The sequence below is a fragment of the Leptodactylus fuscus genome, chromosome 2 (genome assembly GCF_031893055.1).
Source record: "Leptodactylus fuscus isolate aLepFus1 chromosome 2, aLepFus1.hap2, whole genome shotgun sequence".
NCBI classification, from domain to species: Eukaryota; Metazoa; Chordata; class Amphibia; order Anura; family Leptodactylidae; genus Leptodactylus; species Leptodactylus fuscus.
The window spans coordinates 5771775-5793498 of NC_134266.1; the positions used below are offsets into that span (position 1 = coordinate 5771775).

General features: G+C 47.8%; 1 protein-coding gene across 4 annotated transcripts in view; it reads left to right on the top strand.

Moving 5' to 3' along the window:
- LSAMP (limbic system associated membrane protein) overlaps positions 1-16925 on the top strand; it is a 1679098-nt gene extending 1662173 nt beyond the window's left edge. For 2 of the 4 annotated variants that reach the window (XM_075263299.1, XM_075263298.1), the window contains 2 exons: positions 11273-11305; positions 16625-16925. In XM_075263299.1, coding sequence (XP_075119400.1) covers positions 11273-11305; positions 16625-16722 — 131 coding nt within the window. In that variant the 3' untranslated portion in view covers positions 16723-16925. The remainder of the gene's footprint in view (positions 1-11272; positions 11306-16624) is intronic. The other 2 variants (XM_075263300.1, XM_075263301.1) reach the window with 1 other exon arrangement.
- Positions 16926-21724: the final 4799 nt, after the last annotated feature.

Below are 21724 nucleotides of genomic sequence, written 5' to 3' on the forward strand. Positions count from 1 at the left end.
TACTATGGGACATAATACTGTGTGTAAGGGCCAGTATGGGACATAATACTGTGAGCAGGGGCCACTATGGGACATAATACTGTGTGCAGGGGCCACTATAGGACATAATACTGTGTGCAGGGGCCACTATGGGACATAATACTGTGTGCAGGGGCCACTATGGGACATAATACTGTGTGCAGGGGCCACTATTGGGACATAATACTGTGTGTAGGGGCCACTATGGGACATAATACTGTGTGCAGGGGCCACTATGGGACATAATACTGTGTGCAGGGGGCCACTATGGGACATAATACTGTGTGTAGGGGCCACTATGGGGGATAATACTGTGTGCAGGGGCCACTATGGGGCATAATACTGTGTGCAGGGGCCACTATGGGGGATAATACTGTGTGCAGGGGCCACTATGGGATATAATACTGTGTGCAGGGGCCACTATGGGGGATAATACTGTGTGCAGGAGCCACTATGGGGGATAATACTGTGTGCAGGGGCCACTATGGGGCATAATACTGTGTGCAGGGGCCACTATGGGGGATAATACTGTGTGCAGGGGCCACTATGGGACATAATACTGTGTGCAGGGCCACTATGGGGGATAATACTGTGTGCAGGAGCCACTATGGGGGATAATACTGTGTGCAGGGGCCACTATGGGGCATAATACTGTGTGCAGGGGCCACTATGGGGGATAATACTGTGTGCAGGGGCCACTATGGGGGATAATACTGTGTGCAGGTGCCACTATGGGATATAATACTGTGTGTAGGGGCCACTATGGGACATAATACTGTGTGCAGGGGCCACTATGGGGGATAATACTGTGTGCAGGAGCCACTATGGGGGGATAATACTGTGTGCAGGGGCCACTATGGGGGATAATACTGTGTGCAGGGGCCACTATGGGGCATAATACTGTGTGCAGGGGCCACTATGGGGGATAATACTGTGTGCAGGGGCCACTATGGGATATAATACTGTGTGCAGGGGCCACTATGGGGGATAATACTGTGTGCAGGAGCCACTATGGGGGATAATACTGTGTGCAGGGGCCACTATGGGGCATAATACTGTGTGCAGGGGCCACTATGGGGGATAATACTGTGTGCAGGGGCCACTATGGGACATAATACTGTGTGCAGGGGCCACTATGGGGGATAATACTGTGTGCAGGAGCCACTATGGGGGATAATACTGTGTGCAGGGGCCACTATGGGGCATAATACTGTGTGCAGGGGCCACTATGGGGGATAATACTGTGTGCAGGGGCCACTATGGGGGATAATACTGTGTGCAGGTGCCACTATGGGATATAATACTGTGTGTAGGGGCCACTATGGGACATAATACTGTGTGCAGGGGCCACTATGGGGGATAATACTGTGTGCAGGAGCCACTATGGGGGATAATACTGTGTGCAGGGGCCACTATGGGGCATAATACTGTGTGCAGGAGCCACTATGGGACATAATACTGTGTGCAGGGGCCATTATGGGGGATAATACTGTGAGCAGGGGCCACTATGGGGGATAATATTGTGTGCAGGGGCCACTATGGACATAATACTGTGTGCAGGGGCCACTATGGGGAATAATACTGTGTGCAGGGGCCACTATGGGACATAATACTGTGTGCAGGGGCCACTATGGGGGATAATACTGTGTGCAGGGGCCACTATGGGGGATAATACTGTGTGCAGGGGCCACTATGGGGGATAATACTGTGTGCAGGGGCCACTATGGGGGATAATACTGTGTGCAGGGGCCACTATGGGGGATAATACTGTGTGCAGGGGCCACTATGGGGGATAATACTGTGTGCAGGGGCCACTATGGGGGATAATACTGTGTGCAGGGGCCACTATGGGGGATAATACTGTGTGCAGGGGCCACTGTGGGATATAATACTGTGTGTAGGGGCCACCATGGGGGATAATACTGTGTGCAGGGGCCACTATTGGGGATAATACTGTGTGCAGGGGCCACTATGGGGGATAATACTGTGTGCAGGGGCCACTATGGGATATAATACTGTGTGTAGGGGCCACCATGGGGGGATAATACTGTGTGCAGGGGCCACTATGGGGGATAATACTGTGTGCAGGGGCCACTATGGGGGATAATACTGTGTGCAGGGGCCACTATGGGGGATAATACTGTGTGCAGGGGCCACCATGGGACATAATACTGTGTGTAGGGGCCACTGTGGGACATAATACTGTGAGCAGGGGCCACTATGGGACATAATACTGTGTGCAGGGGCCACTATGGGACATAATACTGTGTGCAGGTGCCACTATAGGGGATATACTGTGTGCAGGGGCCACTATGGGGGATAATACTGTGTGCAGGAGCCACTATGGGGGATAATACTGTGTGCAGGGGCCACTATGGGGCATAATACTGTGTGCAGGGGCCACTATGGGACATAATACTGTGTGCAGGGGCCACTATGGTGCATAATACTGTGTGCAGGGGCCACTATGGGGTATAATACTGTGTGCTGGGGCCACTATGGGGGATTAACACTGTGTGCAGGGGCCACTGTGGGACATAATACTGTGTGCAGGGGCCACTATGGGACATAATACTGTGTGCAGGGGCCACTATGGGGGATAATACTGTGTGCAGGGGCCACTATGGGACATAATACTGTGTGCAGGGGCCACTATGGGACATAATACTGTGTGCAGGGGCCACAATGGGACATAATACTGTGTGCAGGGGCCACTTTGGGACATAATACTGTGAGCAGGGGCCACTATGGGGGATAACACTGTGTGCAGGGGCGCGCAGGGCCACTATGGGGCATAATACTGTGTGCAGGAGCCACTATGGGACATAATACTGTGTGTAGGGGCCACTGTGGGACATAATACTGTGAGCAGGGGCCACTATGGGACATAATACTGTGTGCAGGGGCCACTATGGGACATAATACTGTGTGCAGGGGCCACTATGGGACATAATACTGTTAGCAGGGGCCACTATGGGGGATAATACTGTGTGCAGGGGCCACTATGGAACATAATACTGTGAGCAGCGGCCACTATGGGGGATAATACTGTGTGCAGGGGCCACTATGAGGGATAATACTGTGTGCAGGGGCCACTATGGGGCATAATACTGTGTGCAGGGGGCCACTATGGGACATAATACTGTGTGCAAGGGCCATTATGGGGGAATAATTACTGTGTGCAGGGGCCACTATGGGTGATAATACTGTGTGCAGGGGCCACTATGTACATAATACTGTGTGCAGGGGCCACTATGGGGGATAATACTGTGTGCAGGGGCCACTATGTACATAATACTGTGTGCAGGGGCCACTATGGACATAATACTGTGTGCAGGGGCCACTATGGGGAATAATACTGTGTGCAGGGGCCACTATGGGTGATAATACTGTGTGCAGGGGCCACTATGGGGCATAATACTGTGTGCAGGGGCCACTATGGGGCATAATACTGTGTGCAGGGGCCATTATGGTGCATAATACTGTGAGCAGGGGCCACTATGGGGGATAATACTGTGTGCAGGGGCCACTATGGACATAATACTGTGTGCAGGGGACACTATGGGACATAATACTGTGAGCAGGGGCCACTATGGGGGATAATACTGTGTGCAGGGGCCACTATGGGGGGATAATACTGTGTGCAGGGGCCACTATGGGGCATAATACTGTGTGCAGGGGCCACTATGGGGCATAATACTGTGTGCAGGGGCCATTATGGGGCATAATACTGTGAACAGGGGCCACTATGGGGGATAATACTGTGTGCAGGTGCCACTATGGGGCATAATACTGTGAGCAGGTGCCACTATGGGGACATAATACTGTGTGCAGGGGTCACTATGGGACATAATACTGTGAGCAGGGGCCACTATGGGACATAATACTGTGAACAGGGGCCACTATGTGGCATAATACTGTGTGCAGGGGCCACTATGGGGCATAATACTGTGTGCAGGGGCCACTATGGGGACATAATACTGTGTGCAGGGGTCACTATGGGGGATAATACTGTGTGCAGGGGCCACTATGTGGCATAATACTGTGTGCAGGGGCCACTATGGGACATAATACTGTGTGCAGGGGCCACTATGGGACATAATACTGTGTGCAGGGGCCACTATGGGACATAATACTTTGTGCAGGGGCCACTATGGGGGATAATACTGTGTGCAGGGGCCACTATGGGACATAATACTGTGTGTCGGGGCCACTATGGGGCATAATACTGTGTGCAGGGGCCACTATGGGACATAATACTGTGAGCAGGGGCCACTATGGGGGATAATACTGTGTGCAGGGGCCTCTATGGGGGATAATACTGTGTGTAGGGGCCACTATGGGGCATAATACCCTGTGCAGGGGCCACTATGGGGCATAATACCCTGTGCAGGGGTCACTATGGGACATAATACTGTGTGCAGCGGCCACTATGGGGCATAATACTGTGTGCAGGGGCCACTATGGTGCATAATACTGTGTGCAGGGGCCACTATGGGACATAATACTGTGTGCAGGGGTCACTATGGGACATAATACTGTGTGCAGGGGTCACTATGGGGGATAATACTGTGTGCAGGGGCCACTATGGGGGATAATACTGTGAGCAGGGGCCACTATGGGACATAATACTGTGTGCAGGGGCCACTATGTGGCATAATACTGTGTGCAGGGGCCACTATGGGACATAATACTGTGTGCAGGGGCCACTATGGGACATAATACTGTGTGCAGGTAACACTATGGGACATAATACTGTGTGCAGGGGCCACTATGGGACATAATACTGTGTGCAGGGGCCACTATGGGGCATAATACTGTGTGCAGGGGACACTATGGGACATAATACTGTGTGCAGGGGCCACTATGGGGGATAATACTGTGTGCAGGGGCCACTATGGGATATAATACTGTGTGTAGGGGCCACTATGGGACATAATACTGTGTGCAGGGGACACTATGGGGCATAATACTGTGAGCAGGGGCCACTATGGGGGATAATACTGTGTGCAGGGGCCACTATGGGGCATAATACTGTGTGCAGGAGCCACTATGGGACATAATACTGTGTGTAGGGGCCAGTATGGGACATAATACTGTGAGCAGGGGCCACTATGGGGCATAATACTGTGAGCAGGGGCCACTATGGGGCATAATACTGTGTGCAGGGGCCACTATGTGGCATAATACTGTGTGCAGGGGCCACTATGGGACATACTACTGTGTGCAGGGGCCACTATAGGACATAATACTGTGTGCAGGGGCCACTATGGGACATAATACTGTGTGCAGGGGCCACTATGGGACATAATACTGTGTGCAGGGGCCACTATGGGACATAATACTGTGTGCAGTGGCCACTATGGGACATAATACTGTGTGTAGGGGCCACTATGGGGGATAATACTGTGTGCAGGGGCCACTATGGGATATAATACTGTGTGCAGGGGCCACTATGGGGGGATAATACTGTGTGCAGGGGCCACTATGGGGGATAATACTGTGTGCAGGGGCCACTATGGGGCATAATACTGTGTGCAGGGGCCACTATGGGGGATAATACTGTGTGCAGGGGCCACTATGGGATATAATACTGTGTGTAGGGGCCACTATGGGACATAATACTGTGTGCAGGAGCCACTATGGGGGATAATACTGTGTGCAGGAGCCACTATGGGGGATAATACTGTGTGCAGGAGCCACTATGGGGGATAATACTGTGTGCAGGGGCCACTATGGGGCATAATACTGTGTGCAGGGGCCACTATGGGGGATAATACTGTGTGCAGGTGCCACTATGGGATATAATACTGTGTGCAGGGGCCACTATGGGGGGATAATACTGTGTGCAGGGGCCACTATGGGGGATAATACTGTGTGCAGGGGCCACTATGGGGCATAATACTGTGTGCAGGGGCCACTATGGGGGATAATACTGTGTGCAGGGGCCACTATGGGATATAATACTGTGTGTAGGGGCCACTATGGGATATAATACTGTGTGTAGGGGCCACTATGGGACATAATACTGTGTGCAGGGGCCGCTATGGGGGATAATACTGTGTGCAGGAGCCACTATGGGGGATAATACTGTGTGCAGGGGCCACTATGGGGCATAATACTGTGTGCAGGGGCCACTATGGGGGATAATACTGTGTGCAGGTGCCACTATGGGATATAATACTGTGTGTAGGGGCCACTATGGGACATAATACTGTGTGCAGGGGCCATTATGGGGGATAATACTGTGTTCACTAGCCACTATGGGGGATAATACTGTGTGCAGGGGCCACTATGGGACATAATACTGTGTGCAGGAGCCACTATGGGACATAATACTGTGTGCAGGGGCCATTATGGGGGATAATACTGTGAGCAGGGGCCTCTATGGGGGATAATACTGTGTGCAGGGGTCACTATGGGGGATAATACTGTGAGCAGGGGCCACTATGGGACATAATACTGTGTGCAGGGGCCACTATGTGGCATAATACTGTGTGCAGGGGCCACTATGGGACATAATACTGTGTGCAGGGACCACTATGGGGCATAATACTGTGTGCAGGGGACACTATGGGGTATAATACTGTGTGCAGGGGCCACTATGGGACATAATACTGTGTGCAGGGGTCACTATGGGGCATAATACTGTGTGCAGGGGCCACTATGGGACATAATACTGTGTGCAGGGGCCACTATGGGGCATAATACTGTGTGCAGGGGGACACTATGGGACATAATACTGTGTGCAGGGGCCACTATGGGGGATAATACTGTGTGCAGGGGCCACTATGGGATATAATACTGTGTGTAGGGGCCACTATGGGACATAATACTGTGTGCAGGGGACACTATGGGGCATAATACTGTGAGCAGGGGCCACTATGGGGGATAATACTGTGTGCAGGGGCCACTATGGGGGATAATACTATGTGCAGGAGCCACTATGGGACATAATACTGTGTGTAGGGGCCAGTATGGGATATAATACTGTGAGCAGGGGCCACTATGGGGCATAATACTGTGAGCAGGGGCCACTATGGGGCATAATACTGTGTGCAGGGGCCACTATGTGGCATAATACTGTGTGCAGGGGCCACTATGGGACATAATACTGTGTGCAGAGGCCACTATAGGACATAATACTGTGTGCAGGGGCCACTATGGGACATAATACTGTGTGCAGGGGCCACTATGGGACATAATACTGTGTGCAGGGGCCACTATGGGACATAATACTGTGTGCAGGGGCCACTATGGGACATAATACTGTGTGTAGGGGCCACTATGGGGGATAATACTGTGTGCAGGGGCCACTATGGGATATAATACTGTGTGCAGGGGCCACTATGGGGGGATAATACTTTGTGCAGGAGCCACTATGGGGGATAATACTGTGTGCAGGGGCCACTATGGGGCATAATACTGTGTGCAGGGGCCACTATGGGGGATAATACTGTGTGCAGGGGCCACTATGGGATATAATACTGTGTGTAGGGGCCACTATGGGACATAATACTGTGTGCAGGGGCCACTATGGGGGATAATACTGTGTGCAGGAACCACTATGGGGGATAATACTGTGTGCAGGGGCCACTATGGGGCATAATACTGTGTGCAGGGGCCACTATGGGGATAATACTGTGTGCAGGGGCCACTATGGGGGATAATACTGTGTGCAGGTGCCACTATGGGACATAATACTGTGTGCAGGGGCCACTATGGGGCATAATACTGTGTGTAGGGGCCACTATGGGACATAATACTGTGTGCAGGGGCCACTATGGGGGATAATACTGTGTGCAGGAGCCACTATGGGGGATGATACTGTGTGCAGGGGCCACTATGGGACATAATACTGTGTGCAGGAGCCTCTATGGGACATAATACTGTGTGCAGGGGCCATTATGGGGGATAATACTGTGAGCAGGGGCCACTATGGGGGATAATATTGTGTGCAGGGGCCACTATGGACATAATACTGTGTGCAGGGGCCACTATGGGGAATAATACTGTGTGCAGGGGCCACTATGGGACATAATACTGTGTGCAGGGGCCACTATGGGGGATAATACTGTGTGCAGGGGCCACTATGGGGGATAATACTGTGTGCAGGGGCCACTATGGGGGATAATACTGTGTGCAGGTGCCACTATGGGATATAATACTGTGTGTAGGGGCCACTATGGGACATAATACTGTGTGCAGGGGCCACTATGGGGGATAATACTGTGTGCAGGAGCCACTATGGGGGATAATACTGTGTGCAGGGGCCACTATGGGACATAATACTGTGTGCAGGGGCCACTATGGGGGGATAATACTTTGTGCAGGAGCCACTATGGGGGATAATACTGTGTGCAGGGGCCACTATGGGGCATAATACTGTGTGCAGGGGCCACTATGGGACATAATACTGTGTGCAGGAGCCTCTATGGGACATAATACTGTGTGCAGGGGCCATTATGGGGGATAATACTGTGAGCAGGGGCCACTATGGGGGATAATATTGTGTGCAGGGGCCACTATGGACATAATACTGTGTGCAGGGGGCCACTATGGGGGGATAATACTTTGTGCAGGAGCCACTATGGGGGATAATACTGTGTGCAGGGGCCACTATGGGGCATAATACTGTGTGCAGGGGCCACTATGGGGGATAATACTGTGTGCAGGGGCCACTATGGGATATAATACTGTGTGTAGGGGCCACTATGGGACATAATACTGTGTGCAGGGGCCACTATGGGGGATAATACTGTGTGCAGGAACCACTATGGGGGATAATACTGTGTGCAGGGGCCACTATGGGGCATAATACTGTGTGCAGGGGCCACTATGGGGGATAATACTGTGTGCAGGGGCCACTATGGGGGATAATACTGTGTGCAGGTGCCACTATGGGACATAATACTGTGTGCAGGGGCCACTATGGGGCATAATACTGTGTGTAGGGGCCCACTCTGGGACATAATACTGTGTGCAGGGGCCACTATGGGGGATAATACTGTGTGCAGGAGCCACTATGGGGGATAATACTGTGTGCAGGGGCCACTATGGGACATAATACTGTGTGCAGGAGCCTCTATGGGACATAATACTGTGTGCAGGGGCCATTATGGGGGATAATACTGTGAGCAGGGGCCACTATGGGGGATAATATTGTGTGCAGGGGCCACTATGGACATAATACTGTGTGCAGGGGCCACTATGGGGAATAATACTGTGTGCAGGGGCCACTATGGGACATAATACTGTGTGCAGGGGCCACTATGGGGGATAATACTGTGTGCAGGGGCCACTATGGGGGATAATACTGTGTGCAGGGGCCACTATGGGGGATAATACTGTGTGCAGGTGCCACTATGGGATATAATACTGTGTGTAGGGGCCACTATGGGACATAATACTGTGTGCAGGGGCCACTATGGGGGATAATACTGTGTGCAGGAGCCACTATGGGGATAATACTGTGTGCAGGGGCCACTATGGGACATAATACTGTGTGCAGGAGCCACTATGGGACATAATACTGTGTGCAGGGGCCATTATGGGGGATAATACTGTGAGCAGGGGCCACTATGGGGGATAATATTGTGTGCAGGGGCCACTATGGACATAATACTGTGTGCAGGGGCCACTATGGGGAATAATACTGTGTGCAGGGGCCACTATGGGACATAATACTGTGTGCAGGGGCCACTATGGGGGATAATACTGTGTGCAGGGGCCACTATGGGGGATAATACTGTGTGCAGGGGCCACTATGGGATCTAATACTGTGTGTAGAGGCCACCATGGGGGATAATACTGTGTGCAGGGGCCACTATGGGGGATAATACTGTGTGTAGGGGCCACCATGGGGGATAATACTGTGTGCAGGGGCCACTATGGGGGATAATACTGTGTGCAGGGGCCACCATGGGGGATAATACTGTGTGCAGGGGCCACTATGGGGGATAATACTGTGTGCAGGGGCCACTATGGGGGATAATACTGTGTGCAGGGGCCACTATGGGGGATAATACTGTGTGCAGGGGCCACTATGGGGGATAATACTGTGTGCAGGGGCCACTATGGGGGATAATACTGTGTGCAGGGGCCACTATGGGGGATAATACTGTGTGCAGGGGCCACTATGGGATATAATACTGTGTGTAGGGGCCACCATGGGGGATAATACTGTGTGCAGGGGCCACTATGGGGGATAATACTGTGTGCAGGGGCCACTATGGGGGATAATACTGTGTGCAGGGGCCACTATGGGGGATAATACTGTGTGCATGGGCCACCATGGGACATAATACTGTGTGTAGGGGCCACTGTGGGACATAATACTGTGAGCAGGGGCCACTATGGGACATAATACTGTGTGCAGGGGCCACTATGGGGGATAATACTGTGTGCAGGTGCCACTATGGGGGATAATACTGTGTGCAGGAGCCACTATGGGATATAATACTGTGTGTAGGGGCCACTATGGGGGATAATACTGTGTGCAGGGGCCACTATGGGATATAATACTGTGTGCAGGGGCCACTATGGGATATAATACTGTGTGTAGGGGCCACTATGGGGAATAATAGAGTGCAGGGGTCACTATGGGGGATAATACTGTGTGCAGGAGCCACTATGGGATATAATACTGTGTGCAGGGGCCACTATGGGATATAATACTGTGTGTAGGGGCCACTATGGGGAATAATAGAGTGCAGGGGTCACTATGGGGGATAATACTGTGTGCAGGGGCCACTATGGGATATAATACTGTGTGTAGGGGCCACTATGGGGAATAATAGAGTGCACAGGAATGCGTAGGAGGGGATCAGTCGAGGTCTTCGGGGGGAGGGGGGGGCCATGTCAAATGTTCGTCACGGGGCCCCGCCATTCCTAGTTACGCCACTGCCCATAAAGAAGAACTAAGGCTATGGCAGACAGTATATATGTAGATACAGTGTTATACACAGGTGTATATACTCTTATATACATTGTAGCTCTGTATCGCCACTTGCTGGACGTTTATGAAACAGCAGCTTATGTCATTATATGCAGTATCAGGGTCCACGGGCCCCCAGGAGCCGCCTGTATACCCCCCATAGACAGCACTAACATAGGTATTTGGGTGATTAGTAATTAACCCTTTCACGTAGTGAGTATTTATCACTAACTCATTAACCGTCTTTCACAACACTGCCGTAAAGTGAGAAGCGGATTACAATGTATAATAACCATGTGATGAATATTTCCCTTTTAGAAAGAGACAGCAGCAGCCGGTTCAAACAGAAAGGTATTGTACAACGATAGCGCCCCCTGTCTTCTCTGTATGGTCATGTCTAGTAATGCTGCCAATACCTGAACTATTACCAGAATCATGCCAGGAGAGTGGGGGTTAATCCTGCTGCTGTGAGGTCATAGAAAGAGAGTCCTCACAGCAGCACAGAGGATTTCAGGAGAGGAGTGTGCTGATTATAGGGGAGGTCACAGGGTCAGCGTTGCATAGCGGCGAGGTTGTATTCGGCTGGTTTTGGGATTTAGAGCCATTTCCAGCAGTCGTGTAATTCGCCAGTGTCAGCAGCAGGTGGCAGCAGAGACCGATAGATCCGGGGCTCCCCCTATAATTAGGCAGGCCATGCATATTAATAAGGGCTGATAGAATATTCCGAACCTTATTAAAATGTATAAATCTTCCCATAACCTTCTAACCTTTCAGAGGATTCATCGCCACTGATATAACCCGATATCGGTCACTGTTCACATTGGTTTTCTCAGGTTGTTCTCTCAGATTTTGGCAGCATTTTGGGAAAATTCCCTTTAAAGTGTCCCTATGCCATAGATATCTGCATAGCCCCAGTGTGGTATTAGGCAGAAGATGGACAAATATTAGGCTGCATTGATCCTCATAGGCTGCCGGGTTAGGACTGATGCAGCACCTCTTTGTTATAGGTTATGGAGGTCGAGAGACTAAGGACCACACCTCAAAAAGTGACTCAAAGAGGACTTGTCGCCATCTCCATCAACTACAGTTCTTTTCATTCTGATTCCAGTGCAGTTGGATTTGTTTCTCTAGCCCCCACCGTTCCTGAGCTGTCAGTGCAGTTGGTTTTGGTGCCTGATATGATAACTAAACTCCCTAATAAGTAGTGGGTGGTGTCAGGCAGGAGCAGGCGAGGGGTGTGGCTCAGAGCTCCAATCAGAGGAAGACAATGTCAGACACCCCCCCCCCCCCGCCCACCTTCTCCTGCCTGACACCACCCACTTGACATTAGGGAGTCTAGTATCATATCAGGAACCAAAACTAACTGCACCAATTGCTTAGGAATGGTGGGGAATAGAGAAAAAAATCCAACTGTGTCAGGATTAATGGAGTCGCAGCTATTAAATGATGGGACTAGAGTTAGGATATGAAAGGTCTCCTTTAAGGCAATGACTGATGCCCAATGTTCTGCAGAGTAGTCAGTATTGAGGATGAGGTATGGTGCGCCTCCTGCAGTGTATATACAGTATATAGATGCCATGTGGAGCTCAGGCTTCAGGGCTGGGTCTGTGCTGCTGCATCAAGCGCCTTCTCTATTGTCTTGCGAGAACATCTGTCCTGTATTGATTCTCCAGCACATGACATAATGTCAGGGACTCCAGAGACGGCGAGGACTGGGGAGGGGTCTGGAGAATCGTGTCCTGCCGCTGCTGTCACCAGGAGTCTGCCGCTGCCGCTGCTGCTGCTGCCGGGTAATCTGGATGAAAAATGCAAAGTCTGGAGCAGAAAAGGGAGGAAGTGAGGCAGATGCATCCCTGGGCGGCGGCGGCGGCTCCTGCCTGGGGGCTGCACAGGACGAGGTCTCTGTCACGTGTCAGGGTGATGGATCCCCCCCCCCACTCATCCCGGCCCCACCCTGCTGCTAACGGAGGAGACAGCGAGGCTGAGGGGGCTCCGCAGGGACCCGGCCCAGGAGTTACATTCAATGTCAGGATTTGTATTTTACTTTAGTTATTATTTATATCATTGTCTTTCAGCTCAGCCAATAAGATTGCAGGAATCCAGGGGATCGAGAGGGGATCTAGAGGGGACCCCCCCACCTCCACTCCAGAGCTGCCCCTGCACTTCATGTCTAATAGTTGTGGAATGAGATTTGAAAAAAATTGCAAATGTGACAATTCTACGTGTTACAGTATAACAATAGTTCTAGTTACAGACACATGTATACACATGACATACAGACACACATGTATACACATAAGACACAGGCACACATGTATACACATGACATACAGACACGTGTATACACATAACATACAGACACACGTGTATACACATAACATACAGACACACGTGTATACACATGACATACAGACACACATGTATACACATAACATACAGACACACATGTATACACATGACATACAGACACACGTGTATACACATGACATGCAGACACACATGTATACACATGACATACAGAAACACGTGTATACACATGACATACAGACACACGTGTATACACATGACATACAGACACACGTGTATACACATGACATACAGACACACATGTATACACATGACATACAGACACATGTGTATACACATAAGACACAGGCACACATGCACACACATGACATACAGACACACGTGTATACACATAAGACACAGGCACACATATGACATACAGGCACACATGCACACACGACATACAGACACACATGTATACACATGACATACAGACACACGTGTATACACATGACATGCAGACACACATGTATACACATGACATACAGACACACGTGTATACACATGACATGCAGACACACATGTATACACATGACATACAGACACACGTGTATACACATGACATACAGACACACGTGTATACACATGACATACAGACACACGTGTATACACATGACATACAAACACACGTGTATACACATGACATACAGACACACATGTATACACATGACATACATACACATGTATACACATGACATACAGACACATGTGTATACACATAAGACACAGGCACACATGCACACACATGACATACAGACACACGTGTATACACATAAGACACAGGCACACATATGACATACAGGCACACATGCACACACGACATACAGACACACGTGTATACACATGACATACAGACACACGTGTATACACATAAGACACAGGCACACATATGACATACAGGCACACATGCACACACGACATACAGACACACATGTATACACATGACATACAGACACACGTGTATACACATGACATGCAGACACACATGTATACACATGACATACAGACACACGTGTATACACATGACATGCAGACACACATGTATACACATGACATACAGACACACGTGTATACACATGACATACAGACACACGTGTATACACATGACATACAGACACACGTGTATACACATGACATACAGACACACGTGTATACACATGACATACAGACACACGTGTATACACATGACATACAGACACACGTGTATACACATGACATACAAACACACGTGTATACACATGACATACAGACACACATGTATACACATGACATACATACACATGTATACACATGACATACAGACACATGTGTATACACATAAGACACAGGCACACATGCACACACATGACATACAGACACACGTGTATACACATAAGACACAGGCACACATATGACATACAGGCACACATGCACACACGACATACAGACACACGTGTATACACATGACATACAGACACACGTGTATACACATAAGACACAGGCACATATATACATAGGACACGTTGTACATAGGAATACTTATTTCATGCAGATACACAAATACATAAGAAAAGACATAAAACAAACCTGACACACAGGCCAAGACTTTACACGTATGTACAATGCAATACACATGAGAGACACACACAGGCCCAAACATCACACACTGACACAAGACACGGACGTGTAATACACATCACACAGATCACACCAGCAAATACACACGTCACATGTAACATCCAGAGACATAAACACGTATAATACATAGGACACACATGTGACACGTACCACTGGGGTCACGCTCCTGTATTACCACCATTATTCTATAGCCTACCCATTCCAGGATCCATCCCCCGCTCCCTACACCCGTCTAATCACATCTCCAGTCACTGGACGTATTGATTGGATGAGGCTGATAAACAGGACCCCGGGGAGCGGCCGCTGATCACACGTCAGTCCTCACCATGTGACCGGGATTGACATGAACCAATGTGTATATATGTCTGTATATACTGTATAGGACATGCGACTGACAATAGATGTCAGGTTGAACCTCAGTGACCAAGGGGCGGGGGGGGGGGGGGGGTTAAAGGGTAACTCCAAAATCCATGGCCGGGTACCCGAGTCTGGTCTAAACCTGTCATCACCGCCTGTCACCAGGTTAAACTAAATTTTTTTTTGTCATTACTCAATTGTAAGGAAACCCAGTGTCATGTACCCTATAGGGCGGGACGGGGGAGGGGTCAGATACTGAACTCTTGGCCCCTGTGTTTGTCACTTTGGATGACTTGTCCTGTCCTGTGTTACACAGACAAAGTATTAATATGAATGGACACTGTATAATACTTCAGTCGCCCTGTAGGGGCGCTGCAGGGAAACTGAAAACATACTGCTGTTCTTCCCATTGTTTACTATTGAACCCTTGGAATTTTGTGATTTTCTTATTGAGGGTGTAGCCCCGGCATTCTTGTGATTTTAGGCGACGGAGGCTGAATTCTCACCAATGATCATGTTAGGCTATATCCTAGAGTAAATGACATTGACACCTCAGAATCTCAATGTCTGGCCTGGTTTCGATACTGGGTCACATGTTTTACCACTTCATGGACGTGTGACCTGATGACGGAACCGGGCTGGGAATAGAGATTCTGAAACTACAAGACTTTCCTGGATGACCATTTTAAGGAGGACCTTTCTCCAGTTCCACCAACTCCAACTCCTTGTGTCCTTCAATCGATGCTGTTCCACCGATTCTGGTGCAGATTCCGTCCCCCACACAAACACACACACACACCATTCCTGAGCAATAATTTCTGTTAAGTTCTGAACACTTACTGTATAGTGTCAGGTGGGCGGTCTCTGTCTGTCTACTCTGGCACAAGACTGCCCTCTTGACAGTAGATAATTGCTCAGGAATGGTGGGGGCTGGAGAAAAAAATTCCAACTGGAGCAGAAACTATTGAAGGATACAAAGAGTTGGAGATCGTGGAGGGGATGGAAGGTCCCCTAAGGGTCCGTTTACATGGGCACAGAGGGGGCGAATTATGGCGCGTAATCCACGTCATAATCCACCCCCTCACAATGCTGGTCTATGTACTTTTTCCGTGAGCGGCAACATGCAGCAACCTCCGGAGTCGGCCCTTTCATTTGAGCCGACTCCGGAGGGGGAAGCCGCGACACTTGTGGCAGGCAGCTTTTCACCGCGTCACTCTCTGTGCCAGAATCCGCCCCCGTGTGAACTTAGCCTAAAGCATCACACAAGCCGTTTTCATGAAAAGTATTAATATTTGATACATTGTATCTAGAAATTTCCAATGACCTTCTTTATTCTTGTTTTTCCACCAGGACCTGGGACGGTGATAGCAGACAACGGATCCACCAGCCTGGCTGCTTCCATCTGGCTAATGGCTATTTCCCTCTTCTGCCTAATTTGCAAATGTTAATAAAATACCTATATACAAGAAAAAAAAAAAAGAAAATACAGAAAAAAAAGTAATCTGGGAGAGGAGGAGAGAGAGACGGGACTGTTTCCTTCACAAAGTGTGTTGCGAAGCAACGGAAAAATATACATTGGGGAAAAAAAATAATCTAAAAAATAAAGAAGACCAGAAAATTCTACAAGAAACCTAAAACAAAAAAAACAAAACCACACGCAAGACGAAGGGACTGAAATCTGTGTCAAGAACCAATTAACGCTGAGAACATTGAAATGTTGTAAAAATTTTTGTTTTTAATTTTCCTGTCTTTTCTTTTCTGGGGCTGAGATTCTTTTCATGTAATTGTCTATCTCTGGTGTTCCAGCCTCTCTCTCTCGCTCGTTCCCGATGGACTCTTATTAACGATAAGATTTTACCCTGATTTTCTGGTGTCCCTCAGCCTTTTTGGAGTAGGAAACTTTTTGAGTTCCTCCTACCACAAACAGGTTCTAGCGTCGGCTCGGCGGTGAGGTCGGTAGATGGCACACTCGGAGGACACGAGTTTTTATTTCGATGACCTCGCTACCTATAGGGCGTGGTGGTAACGATCACATTTGAGCTTGGTTTTTGTAGACACTTAGGGCGGCCACGTCTAAGCCCTACTAAAGACACGCGACTATTATAGGCTATAGAGATTAGTTTTCTAAATTTGAATCGTTCTGAGGTCTTCTCCATGTGCGGTGTCCTCCACGTGACATCTACATTCTCCACGAGTTGAGCGTCCATGTTTAATCCCTTTGCCTCTCCTTCCACCCTACAAGGCACAACATTCCTCTATTTGTCCTGATGTTGGGTTTTTACGCTCAACAGTTTAGTCCATTCCCTCTTCTCTATTTTAGAGACAACTGGGGAATTTGATCCGAGTACACCAGCGCACACCCAGAATGAGCGAAAAATACTACAGGGGCAAAGGGTTTAAAACCCTTCTGGGCTCAAATCTTACAGGGACTGCTTTTCTTGCCTGCTTTTCGTGTGTGTGCGTGAGTGTGTGCAAAGCTTGCCGTAGGGACACTAACACATATCAAAAAAAACAAACAGGGTTTTGTTCATAGAGAGCCAGTTGCCGCACTGTTCAATACTTTTTGCATGATAGGGTAATAAGGAGCCTATAGGCACTAGGAGAGCATCCAACCAATAGCCATAGGGTAAAAAATTGTATAATAATTGCTCTCGACCCCACCAGAGTGCTTTATCGATCAACCATGTGCGTAGAACCTTGCAGATCACCAATGGCTTTTTTTTTTTTTTCCGACTAGCATCTTAACTCGTGTACCCCAAAATTTAGGGAAATAAGAAATGACCTGGCAATTAGACAAGCGTTACTACAACTGCACACAGCTTAATGGGGTGTAGATAACAAATTGGTTTTACAGGGTTTTTCATTAAAAAAAAAAAAGAGAATCATTTTCATACCTCAGGCTGGTAGTCTCTTAAGGAAAAGGAAAAACAAAATTGCCGTAAGTTTTGCTTTTGAGGTGGTGGCGTGGTTTGCAGAGAGGTTTTGGTTACGCCTATCTATCCGCTGTGATGGAGTCGTCTTATAGAATAGAGGTGGTGAGCAAATCTTCAAAAACAATCACAAAATGATGAAAAGATAATATATTGAGTCCAGTGTCTCCCAAATTTCCTTGTGGGGAGAGTTGGGGAGAGTTTTTGGACTACATAGTCTATATATTAAGATGGAAGTTATTTTTTATGGTAAATGTTATATAACCGGTGGCCCGTTGAGTTGGCTCTTTACGTTGAGCATAATATTTCACAATCCTGGAATTCACATTGACTAAAAAGTTGACTTTCTTGGCCCATCAAGTGAAGATTCATGGCTGGTGAAGGTTGAGCCACCGAATGAGTCAGATGTTCCCTATTGACGGCCATATTTCTTACTCAATCCTAGATAACCATTGGGACGATTAAGGAGTGTTGGAAGTGATTTTGATATAGCCGATGGCCAGCACTCCACTGATTTGGTGGTCAAGGTATTATAGATCCCATGCCAGCTTGATATAAAAATAGTTCCCAGTTTTCATTTCCACACCCATCAGCTGCCATGGTCAATGGTGGTCAAATTCTCCAATTCCACCAATCCCGTATGGACTGAATCCATTGTGTCCCAAATTCCCCTAAAAACCTTGGGAAGGGTTAGAGAGAGTTTTACGATACATTTTGTCTATAGAACAATGTAAACCTAACTTGAGAAAGTAGGATATGGCCCATTGAATCTTTGGGTAGTCAGAACACGGCCCAGAATCTACTTTAAGGACAGATTTCATTCCCAGAATTCACTTTACCCAAGACTATTTTTCTTACTAGGTCTAGGTGCAGAGATAATTTTTTTGGCAGTATCTGCTACAATAGAAATCAGAATTTACAGTTATGGCTGTCAAATTAATGTTTCCATCTTGACACCAATGAATTGTTCCACTCACCTCTTAGACCCCTGAATACCATGGGCGAAACTCTTTGCCAGTTGTCCTATTTGTAGCGTACTACAAATTCACCAAATAGATCTGCCCAGTTTATTGTGACGTTGGGTCAATTAACAACTGGCAAGACAAGTAGCGAGCTGATCAATTCAATGAAACACAGTAATTCTTCTTCCTTGATGGATCCATCATTATCTTCCCCCATCCCGTTTTCCCGATTATTTCGCATCGACTCGCCAGGTCTGAATTGTCAACATCACACATTAGATACACATGAAATCTATGTAACTATTGTGAAACGTGTGTTTTTTTTCTTTACGGTGCATGAAAGAACAAATGTATTTGTAGAGGGGGTTACTTTCGAGAGTCATTATATTTCCTGCGCTGTAGAACTGTCATTGAATAAAGTTGATGTCATCTCTATAATCCGCTAGTTTCGAAGACCATAGGAAATGGTTTTGCTCTTTATTCGGTATGTAGTGCCTTTGAAGTGACATTATAATGAAGCATTACTTAAATGATTATACATATGGTTCTTTTGTGGTTGAGTCATATAAGGAGGCGACACCATGACTGTGTGCTTTGTCGAAGAGTTATTTCTTGGTCAGTGTATGTTTTACACCATTCTTCCTCCATGGCCGGTATCTATAGAGGTCCATGAGTAAGGACAGTTTTTTGGACAACCATATTACAATTGCACTTTAGCTTCTGCTTTATCATCTCACTGAGACCCCTGTAGTTCCACTGAACTGACTTAAAGAGGTATTGTAGCCTGACATGTTGATCACTTATCCATTGGTTGGATTGACTCTGACAGCTGGAACCTCCACCGATCACCGACCGTGATACCCCATCCCCTACCTGCCATAAGACCATGGCTAGGAGTGCTTGGCCGTTTCTGTCAGTGACGTAGACTTCGACATGTGCGCCCATCTCTATCTCCTCCTAGCTATGGTCTTGGGGATCAACGAACTAAGGTCCTAGATCTACCAAAGTCCCAGCTGTCAGACCTCCACCATTCTAGTATTAATATCCAATGTATAGATGACTATTCTCCAAACTACTCCCTTTGGAGTTTGTCTACTGAAGTCCAATATGTCTACCAATGGGGTAGAGTCATCTAGAGCTAATGGTAATCCCAACAAAATCAATAGACTTGATGGTCCATCAAGTTATAGGGGTCTGAGTGTTACCATTGTAATGTAGAAGCTAAAATGTATCAACATTATGGCCCCGGGAACTGGCCAAATTATACATCCCATTATGCCCTTAGCTCTCTATGGCAAATGGTTACTATTCACACAACTTACCAAACAATTGTACAATAAGAAAGTAAATTATGAACCCGCTATATCCATTGATCACTCCCCCCCCACCCCCTTTTACTAGTGATTTGAAACAACTTTGGGAAAATTCTGTTTTGCACATTCTCCGGATAACGTTAACTGTATTGTTTGCGAATGGAATCACTCATTGAGAGAAATGTTATGGAGTATTCCCAATAATGTAATCTGAATATTCTTTCTATATAATCTGATGATTCATGATGAGTAATACTTATTCTGCCATAATCTCCAGTAAATGGTATTGTTTTAATCAAAGAGTAGTGAGTGATGTAATTGATTCTAATCATCCCGTCATCGTAACCTCACAGCCACGCCTGTATATATGACAATAAAGATGGCAGCTCAAGGTCTGTCCACAGAGAGTAGTGCTATAATTAATGGGGGGGTATCGATGGAGGTACCATGGGGGAGGGGCAAGAAGACTGAACAAGGGAACAGAGACAATACTAGATTTTATCCTCGAACTATAGAACTGCCTGGTTGTAGCATCGCAGTAAAGGGCACATCTGGGCTTTGTTTAAAGGGTCTGAGTTATGTAAAATAATGTTGAAAATATCATATTAACTATACCGACATACCATAATATTAATTATACTGACCCCTGCTAGTCTGTGATGGTGCCCCTGGGTTCCCCATCAGTCTTTACTTATTGGTTTCTTGCAAGAAGAGGAAATGACCACTCAGCCAATCCATGACCGGGGGAGGTCACCACCATAGCCAATGATTGGCTGAGCCTGTTGATTGAGACAGACCAGAAAGTAAAGACTGGAGGGACTCGGGAAGGGCAGGCTCAGGAATCTTTTTTTGTTATTAAGTATGCAAAAATTCATGGACCGATTCCTTACAAATTTTGGGAATCAAAACTCTTACTCGCCTCTATGTAATGACCAGTCACCCCTTAGTGGTGCTCATAGGGAAACAAAATGATATTACTACAATATCCCTGAGTCCCCACCATTTTCCACTTTCTGATGTTGAGAGCGATCGACTGAGCAGTCACTTCCTGTTTGTTGACAGGAAGCAGGAAGTGGAGATTGGTGAGGGACCCAAGAAGACTTCCGGGGTCCTGAGGTGAGTGTAATTATTTATGTGAACTTCTATAACATCGTACATTAACCCTTTCACTGCCCAAAGTGTCAGCTATAAATCATATCAAGTTTAGAATCTAATTTTATGTCTATGCAAATTTTTGGAGTTCTG